Genomic DNA, 18396 nt, shown 5'->3' with positions numbered 1-18396 from the left:
GGGATGTCTTGTTGAATTTACTAGTTCTGTACATTATAACTGTGTCTTACTTACATTTTTCTGATAGTTTAGATTCCAAGGGCAGCATTATGGTAATGATACAAGTATATTATTAAAAATGAGCTAGAACAAATCAAATTGAAATCCAGCTATGTATTAAGAAGAGTTGTTTTGGAAAAATCTTTTGGTCAGAAATAAGCTTTTCTTTTCTCATTGTGTCTTTGAATGCATTATTCATTGTTTCTAAAATGAAACTTACAGCTAAAGCTTCTTCCAATATCAGATTATTTGTGATACTGAGAAATAGGTAAGGGGAATTCCAGACATTTCAATAGGCAGCCTGCTTGGAGGAATAATATGAAGAAAGACCAGGTGGATAATTTGCTGCCTTGTTGAATTGTGATTTCCAACAAGGCATTCCCAGTCTCTGCTTTCTAGACGGAAGATCTTGTTTAGAAAAAAGTGTATATGCATGTATGTAAATGCAAAAATTATAACTGTTGAAACTGTTCCAGGAATCAGGAAGGCGGGGGGATAAAGGAGAGTGGTAGAGGGGGTGAATTCAAGTATGATATATTTGATACATTGTAAGAACCTTTGTAAATGTCACAGTGTATCCCTACCCAGCACAACAATAAGGGAAAAGAAAGAAAATAAAAATTGCCACTACTATTTAAAATAATTATGGTCCTCTTTTTCAAAGAGAGAAATTCGTGCAGAGCAGCCTTTTCACCAGGACATTGTGAAAACACATGTAAAATGTGTCACACAGGGATTTGCACAGGGAGATGGCAGCATTGTTCCTGTCTCTATATGAGTTTGTGAAACTCCCTGAAGGATGTCTTATGAGTAGAACACAGCTGTTTTGAAAGATTCAGGTTCACATTTTGGTTTACACATTTTAGTTTTAATAAACCAAAATAAAAATTTGTTTTTATCAAAATAAAATGAAAAGCAAGAATCAGTGAAATAAAAGGCTTATTAGAAGATTCTCCCTTCTCTGATGCAGAAGGGAGTATCTGCCTTCTTGGAATAGAATGTATGTCCCTTCTTGAAGTAGAATGCACAGCCAGGGGATACATGGTTTTTAGTCAGTTCCTCATGGCCAAAACTATGCAATAGGGTATCCTATCCTCATTTCAGCTGTGCCTTCTTGGTCTAAACTCCCAGTTTGTGATAACTCAATATGTAAAGAATAGAGAAAAGGGTTTAAATCAAAGGACAGAAGATGTAGTCATTTTTGAAATGTGCTTTGCTTTGTGGTAGAAAAGCCCAAGTTTTATCATCCTCAGGATGTTGATTCAAAGCTTGGTTCCCCTCATTACTGAATGACCTTTCTCAGTACTTTTTTCTCTGAGTCTTACAAAGAAGGTTAAAAAACTTGTCTCCTGGTGTTCTTACAACAATAAAAGGAGGTAATGTAGGTGAAGCATACCAGGCACAGAGTGGGTGCTTAATAAATATTACTTCTGGGACTTGGGATATAGCTCAGTGGTAGAGCACTTCCTAGCAAGTGTGAAGTCTTGGGTTCATCCTCCCTCTGCTTTCCCCTGCATCCTTGAAAGTAGAGGTATAGGATCAACTATGAAACAAAGTATTTTGGGGAAAATGGGGCAAGTGAAATGGAGCATGCATAATGAGGCAGCATATTTTTAACTTCTGGAGTTGTTCAAGAGAAAGTAGCAAAATACAATACTGGTGTATTTTTGTTTTATTGGAATAGATCATAATCAAGGATGATTCTACATTAAATTATTCCATAGGCATATGCAAACAAAAATTTATATCAGTTCTCTTTTTTTGTGGTGCTGGGGTTTGAACTAGGGTTTTGGGCTTAGTAGGCAGGAGCTCTACCACTTGAGCCACATTTGCATCCCTGTTTGCTCTGGTTATTTTTGAAATAGGGTCTTGCTTTTTTGCCCAAGCTGGTATGGACTATAATCTTCCTGTTTTATGTTTTCCACTATATCTGGGATGATAGGCATGAATCACCATATCTAGTTTTTTTCTAGTGAGTTGGGGGTCTTTCAAACTTTTCCTTGATCCTCCACATCTCAGCCCTCTGGGTAACTGGGATGACAGGCATGAGCCACTGTTGCCCAGCTTTCCTCTCTCTTGATAATAACAAGCCACTAGATACTTTATGGTAGGAGGTTAAGAATTACTTTAAAATTTTTTTAATTTATTTGTCATTTTTATATTTACTCACATGTGTATACATTGTTTGTGCCACCTGCCCCCCTTTGTTGTCCAATTTTGTTGAAGAGGCTAGAAGGGTACAAAGTTGCCTTCTAGTGAGAGAGAATAGATTTCTCATCTGTTGTTCAAGACATAAAATTACAGTAGTAGGTATATATTTTGTGAAGGCAGTTTTTATTTTCATATAAGGATGAATTATATAGGAAATAGAGCCTTAACATTAATTTATTTCTCCAGTTTTTATTAACTTTCCCTTTGTATTAAATACTGCATTTGGGATCAAGACTACAAAAATGACCAGAATACAGTTTCTGCCCTTTCAGGGGTTCTTATTATAGATTTCATGACAAATCAGTAAATAATGTCAGGTATTAAATGTCCTAGCCCAGAAAAGGGAATATGAATTATTATTGTCAGAGACTAGGGAGTGAGCAGAGGTGACATTTGAATTAATTCTTGAATTGAATACTTTCACCTTTTACTATAACGCTCAAGAAGAAGCAAATAAATATGTTAGGAATACAGTCATTGAGTGGAAAATCGGGCCCAATAGTCTGAGTTCTTTTAAAATTTTCTTATTTGATGAATGTCATTGATTGGCACATAAGAATTAAGAAATAAAGAGGCAGGATTTGGGGCTGGATTGTACCCTGGAAAACGGGAGTGAAGGGACCTAGGGCTCAATATTCATGCCAATCAACTGATCATAACCTTCTTTTCTGGTGGCTCAGTAAGAGCCTCCAGGGTACTGATGAAGGACTTCTTGGGGGAACGTCTATGTAGCTGTTGCTTGCCCATGTGTCAGAAGCTTTCTCTCTTCAACTCTTTTTCTGCTTCTTCAGTATTCTCTATTGTTCTAATTTGGTACATGTTCTGAGAGACCTCAGTGAAGGGTACATGAAAAAACATCTGCTAAATAAATAATAGCATGACTACTACAGATTTAATTATAGCTATACAGCTGCCTATTTGAAGTGTTCTGTTGGGGCCATATGGTTCCTTGTACATCCCAGCCCTGGAAGGACCTGGTTTCAATGCTTCCCAGCTGATGTATTGAATTCTGAGAGAACTGCAGCAGCCAGTTGGAAGTCAATAGATGGTGTGCTTTACTTCCACTATCTCTCCTTGAATGGACTTTTTATGGACAATTTCTTATTAGACCCAACTCATCAGGTATTAAAGCAGTCATTCTGATGGATTTCCAGAGTTATGTAGGCTTGCCAGCCTTTCAAGGCTGAGTTTGGTTTCTACATGTGATGCTCTGAGTGAAAGTACTTCCACATTTAATCACCTTGACTTTTTTTGGAAGTATTTTAACGGGCAATTATTTTAATTGTTTTCTCTCAGTGTCATGATGGGAACAGGAATAGAGGAGGGCACTGGAGAGGATATAAGCCCTATTCTAGGAGTGTGACCTTGAATTTAGCTTCTTTGAGCTCAGGACAGTCAGAACTGGGCCCTCCTGATCTCTTCTGGTTCCAGAATTCTGATTGGGAGTTGGCTGTGACACATGTATGTATGCCGGTGACATATATTTGGAGGAGAGGAGCAGTTTTTCTTTTCTACAGTGATGTTCTGTGCATCCATTCCTCCAAATTTCCCATTCCTTGAGTCACAAAAATCTTTCAGTATGAAGTTCTTCATAAAGGTCAAAACCCTAACGCAGTTTGGCCTTTATTAGATATGTTTCAAAAACAGCCTAATGCAGTGGTCCTTAAGCTTTTTCCATGTCTAGAATCTGTTTGAGGTTGTGATGAAACTATGGATGCTTTCATTAGAAAAAATGTGCAATAAATACAAACACTCAAATGGTTTCATATGATTTCAAGGTGCCAGGACTCCCTCGCTGTCAGCAGGGACCTCAGGTTAAGAACTGCTGCTCCAGGGAGGTGAAGGGGAGTGAAGGAGAAGGCATGAGGCCTGAAGTACCTATTCCCAGTGGGGCAAAAGGCAGAGCTTTGTCGAGTTCATGGACTCTCCTGGAGTGGAGCCAAGGGTAGGGGATGTGGCACACAGAATTTTCTCAGTCTCTACACAAGAAAAGCATAGGTGTTTGCCAAGCCATTAACTTTCACCTTTTGGTTGCCTATTTTATCTTTGATGAGTCCACCCTTCCTCCTCTAATGCCTTGAACTTTTTGCTTTTGGGAAAGCAGTCTATATTTTGTATTAGTTACCCTGACTGGAGGATATGCAGAAGAGACTACACACAAAACATTTCTCCTTAAACTGTAATTTTCTCTTGAAGTCACTAACCCCACAATGTTAATTGTTGTTTTTTTTTTTTTTTACTTCATTTTGTTGTTCCATCTGCAACCCTTCTCCTCATGGCAGCTGGAAGTTGTGGGGCAATGAAATGAACCCTATGTTTAGGATATGTCTTTTGGAGGTGGGAACAGGAAGTTTGCTAACAAATACTGCTTTTTTAAGATATTAATAGGAAGGGCAAGAGTTAGAAATAAAGCATTTCATGTTTTGATGTTTGCTTTTCCCTACTAAATACAGTCATTCAAAAACAAGTGTGTCATTTTGAGGGAATGCAGAGAAATAAAATGGTGCAGGTATCATGAGAATTGTATTTATTTTGTTCTGTAGTTGCACTGAAACACCCACACCCACCTTAGCCTTTAGTTCATCTGATTTTGTAGCCTTACAATAGGGTGAATCTCTCTGCAACCTACCCAAGTTAAAACTCATAAATGTACATATGTGGCAGAATTAACTGATTTAGGGAGTACTATACTTTATGGATACATATTCCTAAGCCTTTGGTACAAACTGAGAAAAGAGGTTTCTCCCTAGTCAGAGGATTATATATTTGAACTAAATGTGGTGGCAGTCTAGTTGCATTTTATTTCATTCCTTTGGTAGAGAAAAGTTTTATTTTATCTATGACCTCTTTTCATTTTTTCTAGGATTATATTAAAACTCTACTGTAATTATAATTATTGTTACCATTTATTGAATATCTGCTTTTCTATTTCAGGCACTGTGTGAGGAGTTTCTGTATATTATTTATAACATGTGACATATTATTAACCTTACTATGTAGATGAATAAACTAAATACAGATGATAACTCTGTGATCTTCTTAGCAAATGTTCTGTAGGTTAAACAAAAGAAAATGTTAAAGCACAAATATCTTTAGTGCCAGCAAAGTTTTCACTGATGTATCTGTTAGTCAGCAGTAATGCCGAAATGTTTGCTTTGATGTTGGAGAGCATTAGGGATATGAAGAGCTCCAGTTCTTGTGTCATATATCATGCTGGGCTCTCGGGCATTCAACAAGTCAGTTCTGTACAATCCACCTTTTAATTTTCTTCTATTTTCAACATTCATCCCCCTGGTGCTGTCTTGTTTTAGGGCTTTGTACTCTTGTTTTAGGGCTTTATGATATTCTCTATTTAATGCATTTATTGTGGGGCCTTTTGTCTGCTCAGCATTGCACGTGAACACTTTCAAACATCACCTCATTTACCCCATCTTCACAACTCTATGAAGTAGTCATTTATTATCCCCATCTTATAGATGAAGGAACTCAAGTTTAAAGAAATGAAGTAATTTGCCCAAAGTTCCACAGCTTGTAGGTAGAAGAGCTCAGATTTGCTGACAGGTCTGTCTGATTCCAAAGCTCATCCCCTTTATCTCTATTTGAATTTAAAACAACTGGGTAACAGTTCCCAAGCTTAGTATGGTGAAGCTTGGACTGTGGAGACAGACAGACTTTGGTTGGAATCCTTGCTCAGCCTTTCGTAGTTTCGTGATTTTTAGTCATTATGTAATCTCTGCATCTCACTTTCCGCATGAGTAAGTGGAGCCAGAAAGAATAAACTTGCCTACAGAAATGTGGTGAGAGTATGATAATGCATGCAGAGTTCCTGTTCCAGTGCCTGGCCAGAGATCATTAACTTAAAAATATCAGTATTCATTATTATTATTACCATTAATAGTTCAAAGATTACTGAAGGCCTTTGTGCCTCTTTATAACAATGGTGCCTTTAGAATTCAGTCTTAACAATATGAGATTCAAAATCATAATGAGGAGGGACTCCAATGTGCAGTTAATTTCAAAATGCAGGGCTCCCTTCCACAAGCTCACTGACATAACCCAGATAAGGGTAGCAGTTTTAGGTACTTCAGCAGGGATTTTTGTAAAAACAGTAAGTAGTGGCGATGTATAGTTACAACTTTAAGAGCTAGGAAAGAGCCTTTGCTTATTATCCAAGACCTTTCTGCAGTTTGCTACCACCAAGTGGAGCACATTCTGTGGGGCTCTTAGTTCCTCACTAGTCTCTATGCAGATGTGGTGATGACACATATAAGTGTGATCACATGGATTTCATGTGTTAAATGTTTACTGAACACTTTCTGCAGGGCATCAGGGAAGCAAAGTTGAGTAATGTGTGGTTTCTTTTTTATGGGGTACTTTAGCACCCTCTTTAAAGTACTTGTGGTCTAGAGTCACAGGCAAGTCCATCAATGCATGCATTGTGCCAAGTAAGAATTGGGAGAGGCAGGGAAGGTGGGGGAAGTCAGGGTCAGACTTACCTTCCCATAGGGCTGGCTTAAGGAGGGATAAGTGGAATTTAAGCATCTGAGGGGAAGGGCAGGGAGGAGGGCAGGGCATGCAGGTAGAGAGAATTTCCCACGAGATAGAATAACGAGTGTTTCAAGTCTCCTTCCTTGTGGCATGGAGCAGGTGACCTGTATTTACATACAGAGGAGTCTTGACACAGCAATGAAGGAAAATAACTTTAAAAATAATTACATAACTCAGCACCTAGAGTTTGCAGATTCTTGTTTTTCTTTAAGCTCTTTTTCAAGTGCTATTCTCTGTATTTGGGTTATTTCTCTTCTCTCTATATCTCTGATCCATTTTTGTATTTTATACATTTAAATGCTACTAGATACTTTAAAATATGCACATTATAATTTTTTTTTAATGTAGGCTTGAACTCAGGGCCTACACCTTGAGCCACTCTACCACCCCTTTTGTGTGATGGTTTTTTTCGAGATAGGGTCTCACAAAGTATTTGCCCTGGCTGACTTTGAACTGCAATCCTCCTGATCTCTGCCTCCTGAGTACTAGGATTACAGGCATGAGCCACTGGTGCCTAGCTATCTTTAAAGGTGATCTGCAGAGCTTAAACCAGTATAGTTGTTTTAATTCTGGTTTGCTTTTATAAGGTTCAGAGGTTTCAAGTTTAGATCTTCTAAACTTGAGATAGTAAAATTTATTCATCAGGCATATAAGGGCTTCACTGTGTAGCGAAGTGGACAAAATATTAAAAGTTACAGATTCAGTTAACTAGCCTCATCATTTAAACTGTATGAGTTTAGTGAGTATGAGTTTTCTTCATCTTTGAAATGATCTCATATGTTTTTGCACAAGCTAGCTGTAAGAATTCAGTTAAAATACCATGTGTGAAAATCTTTCAAATTGTAAGTAGTTATATGCATATTTAACAATATTATTTTTAATAATTTGAGACTGAAAGGGTGACTTGGAGATTTTGACAAGTTGGTTTTTAAACTAGGTCATTGCTTGAAATTTCGTCCTGTTTAGGAAATCAAAACTAATGGATTATACTTAGTGTTATATTTAGCTTAATAGCCTTTTGTAAATGTGCTGCTTTGCAGAATCATTTGCATTAATGGTGGTGAGAGGTCTAAATTTGGAAGGAAAAATTATAAAATCGAATTTTCACCCTTGGGGGATTGTTTTCATTTTGAAGTTATGTTTCTTTTTTTTTTTTTTAATGGAAAAGCAGAAATAGAAGAGTATTCAGAAATAAAAATATAACCAGAAAGCCTTTTGACATCTTGTCTTATTTAATGATGTTACACTCCTACAGACTGTATACACTGTGGAAATCAAAGACCACATCATAGATGTTAAATACCAATAAGTGTTGTCAAAATTTTGAATTCTATCAAGCAATAGCTGCTTCTAGGCTTCTTAGAGATTGGGCCTATGGTATTTAAATTTAGCCATTGGAAATATTCTTCTGAATCACAGCTTGAAGATAACCTAAATGCTTATGAGAGCTTCTAGTATCAAGAAAACAAAAAATATTTCTAGTAATTATTCAAGTAGTTTTCTTTATCACACCAAAAAATAGTCCTTTCCCATAAATTATCCTAAGTAAAAGAATATCCTTGTTTAACAGAAAAGTTTTAATATCATTTGTCTTTTATGGCCTCAGAAAACAGCAATTTTTATCTTTTTCCATTCTGCTAGTTCCTATTTGGGTAACTGTACAATTTATATAGTAAAGAAGTGAGATTTAGGAATGGAATGTTGGGGTGTGTTTAAGAGGATGTTTGTCCAGCTATTCAGGAACACACAAAACCCTGTCCTCAGCTCAATCAGAGGAAATTTGCAATATGGAAACAAAGCCAAAGAGCCCTTTATTATTGGCTGAAGCTTTTGTCTTTAAACACCAAAGTAGAACCCTGGTGAACTAGGCGGAGTCTTCTGCCTTGTCTTGGTAGCTTTAAGGAACATAGAAACAAAAAAGGGTCATACTAGGCCTTCTCTTTGCATTTGGAACCCAAATCTGAACGATGGTCTTTCTTCTCCACTATAAAGAAAGGCCAGAAGATAGCTCACAGTGAGAACTATTGTTTCACACTGAGGGTAGAGCAGGTATAGACTAATTGCCTAAGAATTTTACTAGTTTCAGTCATCCCTCTTCTTTCATAGGCACAGAGCAGTAGGTATGCTGGAATGGTGGGAAGATGAGAGAAAGGTACAGACAGCCTTCTACTAACCATAGAAGCCAACTGTAGGCAATACACTGTATTCCAGCCATCTTAATTCCAGATTCACAGAGTTTAGGACTAGAGGTAACATTAACACAGTTATTTGTAAGTCAAACTTGTTTGATAATTGCCCCAAATACTAGTTTTCACAAGGCAGTATCATCTCATCCCTCTTGGCTGATTTTAACCCAGGAATGCATACTTGTTTGGGTTATATTTATATTTATATCCAGTAGAGGGTCCTAGGGTTTATGCATCATTGGAGGAGAAAGGCAAGAATATATCACATAGGAGCTATCACCCTCAGGCACAACAAGAGGAGAGAATGCAGTTTTCCAAACTGAAGCGAGGAGGGCTATCTCCATGCTGGAGAAACCAGAAAAAAGCAGGGGAGCAGCACCCCATTTATTTGTATTTTACCTCTGTATCCTATGTATTTTACCTTTGGTCTCTTCTAATCTTTATAAAAGTTTTAAAGTAGGACTTAGGGTTTTAGTTTCTCACTGTCCTTTACTTGTTTTAAAGGTTTCCTGAAAGGGTGCTCTACACATATGCCAGATTTGTAATGAAATAGATTATTTAGTAAGAAACTCATTGTAGTATAATTGTTAAAATAAAACATATATATATAAATTTGTGCATTATGTGTATATATATATCTATATGTACAAATTGACTTTTCACAATGTGAACACACCTGCTATGGTTTGAGTGTTTTTGTTTCCTCCAAAATTTCTGTTGAAATTTAATCTGTACAGTAACAGGGTTGGGATTTGTGACTCTGGCTCTTGGGAGATCATTGATTCATGAGAGCTCCAACCTCATGAAAAGGATTACTTATTCTTATAAAAGGGCTTAATGGAGGGAGTTTGCCTCTTTTTGCACTTTGACCTTTCACCATGTAAAAACACATAGCATTCCTCTGCTCTGGAGGCTACAGCATTTATGGAGCCATCTTGGAAGGAAAGAATAGCCTGATCAGATGCTGGTGCTTGATCTTGAGCTTTTCAGTGTCTGGAACTATGTGAAATAAATTTTTGTTCTTTATAAATGACCCAGGCCTGGCCATTTTGTTATATTAGCACAAATGAACGAAGACAATACCTATATAATTGTCACTCAGATTATGATATAGAACATGACAAGCCTTGTGTGTTTGTTATTTTATTAATTTCTTCTTTTATTTTTATTTTTATTCTGCCTCATTTAGGATTCATTTGCTTTTTTGGGGGGGGCAGGGGATCAGGAATTGTGCATTCTACACAAGTTCTCTGCCATTGAGCTGTATCTCCTACCACTCATTTGCTGTTTTACTCTTTACTTCTTGAATGTATATACTTATATCATTAAACTTTAGCTGTTCCTCTTTTGTAATGTTTGCAGATAAGGCCATGTACTCTAGTGAATGTACATGGTCAGCTGTGTTCTGCAAGTTCCAGTGTGTCACATTTTCAGAGGATAATTAATACTAACTTTACTAATAAAGTGATACATATTTTGATATCTAGGATAAGTATTTTCCTCTCAAAATATTTGCCACTGATATCCTACATCTTATAATCAATTTGGAAGTTATTTCAACATCCATGTCTGCTAATTTCAATGTATAGCTCTATTTTAAGGTTGTTTCTTACTTTTTAAACAAATTTTTCTTATTTTTCTCTTGAGTTATAATCATTTGATTTTATCTAATAGAATGCCTGGTAGTTTCTGATAAATGTCAATTATATGATAGTTTGATACTGTGATTTGATGCTATTTCTCTTCGGAGATTATTTCTTTTGCTTTGGCATTTAGGCTAAGGGGAGGTCATGTAAATATTTAGTCTGGAGTGGAGCTGTTTGGAAGTTGGATTCTAGTTTTTATGTAATTCACCAAATACAGAATCTAAATTCTGAGATTAATAGGCTCATAAATAATTACTATGATAAGAAATATAATTGAGCTTATAAAACAGAGTCTCATTCTAGTAACATGAACATGCCAAGTCTCTTTATCCATTCAGTTCCCCTGCTGAAAGAGAAAGCAGTTAACATACTTCTTGTATTCAAGGTACTATAATCCTCCCATTAGACAAAAAGTCCCATTGAATTTGTCAAACTCTAATTCACCAAATTGCCAATTTTTTCTGAGATGCAGAGAAAGTGAATGGGCAGAGGCAGGAACATAGTAAGGCGAGTGAATACTTTTTTTTCTATCTAACAGTTAATACTGCTTGCATAAATGCATACTCAGAGCATAACTTACTAAGAGGCCATTTGACCTCAGCTGTCTCCTCATACTTTTGCATTACTTTGTAGTTTATAATTTTTCTTCCAACACAGGAGGCTAGGCTTTCTTCAGGAACCAAATCAGATTCAAATGTAGGGGCACTATATTATTTTTCTTTTATACCAAGACATTTTTGAGAATGAAAAGAGATACTGCTAAAAATTATGCTGAGGAAAATAGGGTAAGCTGAGACTGTCGTGAGCAAACTGGTAGACATGGTAACCCTACTTAACTACTGATACTTCTATTTTCTGCAGTGGGGAACATGGTACTCAGGTGACCCACAGTGACTTTGAGCTTAACAGATTATTTTGCTTGGTAAAGAATAAAAATTTGGCAATTGTCAAAGTAAGAAGAGAGAGTAAGCTAAAAGAAGGGAAAAAAAAAAAGAACATTATCAAACACTCCAATAACAGGGCTGGTAATAGTGCTTGTCTAGCATGTGCAAGGCCCTGGGTTCAATCCCTACTATAATCTCTTCCTTCAGGAAAACAGAGAGGTTAAGTGATTTAAAACTAAGATAAAAATCATTCTCATAGTAACAAAACTGAATGCATAAAATAGGATAGCAGAATGTACAAATTTGTTTAAAAAAGTGACAAAATATACTCAAGTTTAGATGATTTTTAAATATCACTTATAGTAAGGACATTGAATAGACTATAGGACTGTATCCTAAAAAGTAAGATTCAGAGGACAAGCCATAAGTATTCTTGGTTACAAATCATACTTTATTAGATGCAGTTATTTCAACGTGATAATAAAGGCAGAGAAAAGCAGGTAAGGTTTAAATGCCTGCCTAGTGGCTAAGGACCATGATGAGTAGGAGAGGTTGGACTCACTTATGAGGCAATGCTGATGGTCTGAATGTGGCAGAATGTTAATCAATGGTTGTAATAGCCAGCTTGATCACTAGTTACACTGTGATGGGTCCCCTATGTAAAACCTTAAAATATTCAAACTGCTTCTATACAAGAGGTAGGATAATCTGAGGTCTAAGTGGAGAGTGGAATTTCTATCACCTATCTGTCTGTCTATCTATCTCCCTACTTACCTACCTACCTAGCACATATCACTGTTTTAATAACTTTGTCATCATCAAACAGAACTATCATCCTAAGTAAGTGACTTCTCTTACAATTTATTCTGCTCTGTGTATTCAAAATTTTTAGTGCTGTATTCATTGAGTTCATAGAAAACCACTCAGAAAGCAAGAAAGGCTAAGAAATTATAAGAGTAAACATTCAGGCAGAGGGAAAGCTGTATACTTCTAAGTAATTTTAACAAGACCTTATTCTTATTCTGGAAGAAAGAATGCAGTATAAAAGAACCTGAAATGTGTACATTTTGAGTCATGGAACTTATGTTAAAACTTGGTAAAGACAAAAAAATCCACAAAATTGTTGAGCAAGCCAAAGTGATTATAGCTTCACAAGGCAGTCATTTAAAATCCATTTTTCTGAAATCAAAGTTGGCTAAAGGAATTTTTCCTTTTTGTATGTGTTTTGTAGTTTCCCTTGTGTAAAATCCTGCCTGGGTATCCCTTGGAAAAGCATAATGATTTATAAGAAAGGAGTATCAAACCTTATCTTTGGGATTCAATCTAGATGTTTTTATTGGGTCATTTTCAACCTGAGTTGAAAGCCTTCACTTGTGTTCAGTTTTCATTGTCTTTTATTGCTGTTTGTAATTTCCAAGTCCATTCTTTACATTTCTATTTAATCTTTACAATTTTTCTTAGTATTTTATCATTCAGTTTATTGTGTAAGCCCAGAATTGGTTTTCATATTCTAGTCGTTACTTTTTCCTGTATCACATATTATTGGGTTCCTTTAAAAAGATAACACAAAATTATGGGAGAAATTTTTAACTTTAACTCAGAGAAGAGCCCTCTTTTAACTTTATTACTAGGTGTGATTGTTGGATTTTGTGACCTCCCATCACACATTGTACCTTTCATGGTATTTATGTTTCTTCTTTTATTACAACTGTTTCTGTATTTGCGTCTTCTCTATTGGACTGTGACTTTCCATAGAGTAGTATCTGTCTGTTCTTTACCGTGACTGCAACCAGACCTTGATGGTTGTAGGCACCCATACATTTTGAAGAGATTAAAGTGGAGTTGAGAGTAGGATTAAATGAAAGAGGAGAAAATTGATATACAAAGTAGAATTTTCTAATCTGATTTCATATTATAATGTGTCATTTCCTCATGTAAGATAAAACATTCCTAGGATTGCAGACATATTAAAGGTTCTGAGAAAGTCTATAGTACAGAAGCTCATTTTATTTAATCTGATGTTCCTCAAATCTATCTGAAAAATACACTTTTGTATATGGGTTCTACATTGGACAGAAATGCACTTAAAATTAATTTAAGCCCACACTAGGCATCAATGGTGCATGCCTGTAATCCTAGCTACTTGAGAGACTGAGACTGGGAGGATTGTGGTTTGAGGCCAGTCCAGGCAAATAGTTCACAAGACTCTATCTCCAAAATAACCAGAGCAAAATGGACTGGAGGTATGGCCCAAGTGGTAGAACAGCTGCTTTGCAGGCACAAAGAACTGAGTTCAAACCCTAGTCCTGCCAAAAAAAAAAAAAAAAGAATTTAAGCCCAGAGGGGGCTGTAGTGACTTATGTCACTGGGAAGAATTTTTGGAAAAGCTGCAGGACATCAAAGACTAGTGCTGGGACCCAGAAATCCCTCTTTCCACCCATTTTTCTCTTTCTCTTTTGTTGGATTCACCTTGGGTGTTACCCTCAGTTTTTCCTAGTGTGGACAGTTCTGGGACATGCCTTTCAACACAGCAGGGAAGAACCTCAGGTGAAGGGGAGAATGCTGATTTTTACCCATACAAATATCAGTTTTTTCATGAGAGTTTGGTCTCATACATCCATTTATCCTTTGGGGAATACTGTCATGGAAGTATTTTACTAGGAATGGCTGCATTTAGGTCTTTTGCCCACTTACGTGGCCTGGATGGGATGTGCAGAACTGGCAATTTTAAGAAGAGACCTGGGCATTACAAAGGATGTCCAGAGTATAGGAAAGTGGCCAGTGTGCCCACCTGTCTCTTTCTCCCTCTCCCATGTCCAGTAATGTATTTTGAGCTAGTCACGGTGATGCTTTGCTACGTAAAATTTTAGCCATGTAGAGCCATCTTACCAGAATATTTGAGTAAAGACCAATTCCGAAATCAAGTGCATTCCTTTTCTTTGTATATTATCTCTGGATGCTGCTGTGGGCCGAGCAGTGTGGGAACTAGTTCTGGGACTGACCAAGCTGCCAGCCTTAGGGTACATTGGATAAATTTAGGACTCTTGAACCATTCTTGTTAGTACCCCAATTTGTGTGCTCTTTTCTAAAGCTTACTGAGTTGTCATTCTTTTGCAACATGTAAAATGAGCATTGAACTAATATTTTTCCTGTCCTTCAGTGTTGTAATGATGAGAAATTTCATGAATGGCATTGATACTAATAAATCCTAGAAATTAAAAAAAAAAGAGTAGAGTTAGGAGAGTTTTCTGGGAAGAGCAGAAATGGTAACTCGTTCGTTACACAGATGTCCATTGAGCGATTCTCCTCTGATACTCTTGTGGGTGTTAGAGCACAGTACTGAGCAAACCAGGCGTCTGTCCCTACCTCCAGGGGGCTGACATTTTAGTGGGAGGCAATTTTTGTTTTTGTGGTACTGGGGATTGAACTCCAGCCCTCATGCTTGATAAGCAAGTGCTATACCGCTTGAGCTACTTCATCAGCCCTGGGAGGCAATTAATAAAAAAACATGAATAACACTTAGGGTATGTTTGAAGGTGATAAGTTTGAAGAAGCAAAAAAAGCAGCACTGTGAAATAAGAAATCTCTGTGGGGAGAAGGGAATTGAAATCTTAACTAGTGTGGCTAGGGAAAACCTTTCTGGTAAGAAAATGACTTGAATAAGCAGCAAAGAACTTAGAGAGGGAGCCACTCAGAGGGAACATCAGGTGTGAAGGACCTAAAGTGAGAAGGCCTGGAACATCTGAGGGAGGACGTGGAGGTTATAGTGGTGGCCATAGGGAAGACCAGGAGAGAGTGGTAGGAAATTAAATAAAGGAGGAAATGAGCAATTAGATGATGTTGGCATTTGGGGCTTGTCATAGAGATCGTGGCTCACTTAGTGAAATGGTGGGCAATAGAGAGTTTTGAGCAGAGGAGTGACATGACCTGACTCTGATTTGCCTGCTGTGGCTGGCAAGGGCAGGAAATCTAGGCAGGAAGCTAACACCACCATCCAGAGAATGATTAGAAATGGGCCAGAGTGGTGGCAATGAAGGTGGTGAGAAACAGTGGGATTCTGGGTGTATTTTGAACATATAGCTCCAATAGGATTTGATGGTAGAATGGACAACAAGATTTTTGGCTTGAACAATGGAAGAATGAAGTTGCTATTTACCAGACAGGGAAGACTGTAGGAAGAGCTTATTTATGGGTACTGTTAGGATGGCTCATTTGGTCATGTGAAATTTGAGATGTGCATTAGAAATCCACATGGAGACAGTATAGGAATATACATGGAATATAGGAAAAAGGTCCTTGCTAGAGGTGTGAATTTGTAAGTCATTGGTATATAGATTTTAAAGGCATAAGACTTGATGAGATCACCTCAGAAGTGTGTGCAGATAGGTAAGTTACATCTAAGGACTGAGTTCTGGTGTACCTCAAACACTAAACATTTTTGTTTTAGAATATTTATTAGCTCCTCTTCCCATAATAATATTCCATAAGCATGGTTTGAGATATGCTATACTAAAAGAATATGCCTTTATAACTGTCTGCAGAGTATACAGAAGTTAGTTCATTTCCTTTAGCCTTAAAAATATACCTCTAATTTTCCCAATATGGGTACAGTAGTCTCAGAGAATGTGCTATAGTAGTAGGAAGCCACGCCACTGTGGAAGTATCTATTCTAATGTGGGATATTCTGCATGTATTCTTAATTGTGTTGTTGGTATGATAAGCTTTCAAGGCAACTGTGTTAAGAATCCTTCACTCTACAAGAAAACTGCTTTACACCTTTTCTTTTCTCCGCAAACCTCCACATGCTTCCCTCCTCCTCACCATCAGATCACTTGTATTTCTCTAAAAATAGGAGTCCTCAGGAGCTCTCAGCATCACCCCACCAAATTCTCAAATCACCTGCCTTTGAAACCATAAAGTGTTCCTTCCCTGGTAGGATTGATAGGCTGTGTTCCTATCTGAAGCTGACCCTTCTACCTGTGATGTGGATATTGCCCCTTTTCAGTAGTTCCAGATTGCTTGAGCTGCTTTTGCAATTACTCCCTGTCTTTTCTGCAGCCTTAATCTATCTCCACTAGATCATTCTGTTCACAATCCTAACTACTTTGATGTCCCTGTTTGGAAAATATTCCCTGTTTTTGACCTCTCCCTTTTACCTCCCCATTTTTCATCTTTTCTTGGTAGTGATAATCTTCAAAGTAATGTCTACTCCCAGTCTCTACTCTCTCACTTATTCACACAGCTCTTGTCAAGATTACCCATCACCACCATCTTGCCAAATTCATTCATGTACTCTTAATTCTCATTTTGTTTGAACTTTGCACCTCTTAGGACTCAGTTCTCCACTTTCCTTATTTGTGCCCTTTCTTTACCTAGCTATTGGTGAAGTTCTGGTTTTCCTCTTCTCTTTTGCTGCTCTTTTTCAGTGTCTTCTGCCAATATCTTCTATTCCTATGAGATGTAGAGTGGTTCTTATCTCTTTTCTCTGTCAATGCTCCCTCTCAGAGTTGTGGTCTTTCATTACTGTTTACGTGATGTTTCCCAAATTATGTCTTCCTGTTCTACCTTTCTGCTGGGAATTTTGGTAGGCTAGCTCCTACTTCAAAGTTCTAAAACTTCTTACTATGATCTTTAAGGTCCTAAGACCTGGCTCTCCCTTGTTCATGCAGCTTCATTTCCTGCTGTCTCCTCTCCTTTGCTCCTTCAGCTCCCACCACACTCGACTTCTAACTAACTGCTACCTTCTTATTTGTTCTTTAATTCTTACCCTAAGTGCCAAGATCCTTCCTGATCAACGACTCTGCATTTGCTATTCTTTGCCTAGAATTTTCTTTGCCCAGATCTTTGCATGTCTTGTACCCCTGCTCCAATGTCAAATGTATCTCTTCAGAAGCTTTCCCTGGCTACCTTGCCTGAAAATAGGACTTGCTTACTTTTTTTTTCTCTCTTCCTATTACTATGACTACTTTCAACCATATTTTATTTCCCCCACAGGAATATGAGCCTAAGAAGGACATATAATTAATTTGCCCCTCTTGAACTAGATCATTGTCTGGTGCATAGCAGACTCAGTAGTTTTCATTCAGTGAGTGAATAAATAAGTGTATCTTTAGTATTTTTAAGACAAGCTACAAGTCAATGTTTATTATAATTGAGTGGTTAAGTATAATATAAAAGTGGCTAGCTGGGACTGTTTTTTTGTGGGGTGGCACTGGGGTTTTGAACTCAAGGCCCCACGCTTGCTAGGCAGGTGTTCTACCACTTGAGCCATACTTCCACCCATTTTTGTTTTATTTTTCATATAGGGTCTCACATTTTTGCCTGGGGCTAGCCTCAGACTGTGATCTACCCTATATCAACCTCCTGAGAAGCTGGGATTACAGGAATGAGCCACTGCACCTGACCAGAGGCTGTTGTGTGATGACTGATATAAAGGGATTTACCATGAATGATGTAGATGGTGTCTCTTCTTGTTCCCCTCTCTGGAAATAAATTGTGCTTTCTTGGCTCTCCCCATGTAGCTAAAGAATAAGTTTATGAAAAAGCTGCCACGGGATGCGGAAGCTTCCAATGTGCTTGTTGGGGAGGTGGACTTCTTGGACACTCCTTTCATCGCCTTTGTTCGGTTACAGCAGGCAGTCATGCTGGGTGCCCTGACTGAAGTCCCTGTGCCCACAAGGTAAGCTGCTTTCCTACCTGTGGTGTCCACAGTGTGCTTGCAGGGAGATGGTCTGCCTCTCAGATGAGAGAATCAATAGAATGAAGACACATTCAGTGCATTGAGGTTGAAATACTAGACAAGTCTAACTTTTATGCAGTCAAATCATTTGGTACTTGAGTAGTGATAATAATAGGAATTATGACAATGTTTTGGGTAATATG

The 18396-nt window shown here is 37.6% G+C and overlaps 1 protein-coding gene across 5 annotated transcripts in view; it reads left to right on the top strand.

Annotated features, from left to right (window-relative positions):
* Positions 1–18396, top strand: part of Slc4a4 (solute carrier family 4 member 4) — a 421377-nt gene that overhangs the window by 298368 nt on the left and 104613 nt on the right. For all 5 annotated transcript variants that reach the window (XM_074042041.1, XM_074042042.1, XM_074042038.1 and 2 more), the window contains one exon: positions 18036–18193. In XM_074042041.1, coding sequence (XP_073898142.1) covers positions 18036–18193 — 158 coding nt within the window. The remainder of the gene's footprint in view (positions 1–18035; positions 18194–18396) is intronic.

The sequence above is a fragment of the Castor canadensis genome, chromosome 9, assembly GCF_047511655.1.
Source record: "Castor canadensis chromosome 9, mCasCan1.hap1v2, whole genome shotgun sequence".
Lineage (NCBI taxonomy): Eukaryota > Metazoa > Chordata > Mammalia > Rodentia > Castoridae > Castor > Castor canadensis.
The sequence above is the reverse complement of the archived record's forward strand: the minus strand, read 5'-3'. Positions and strand labels throughout refer to the sequence as shown.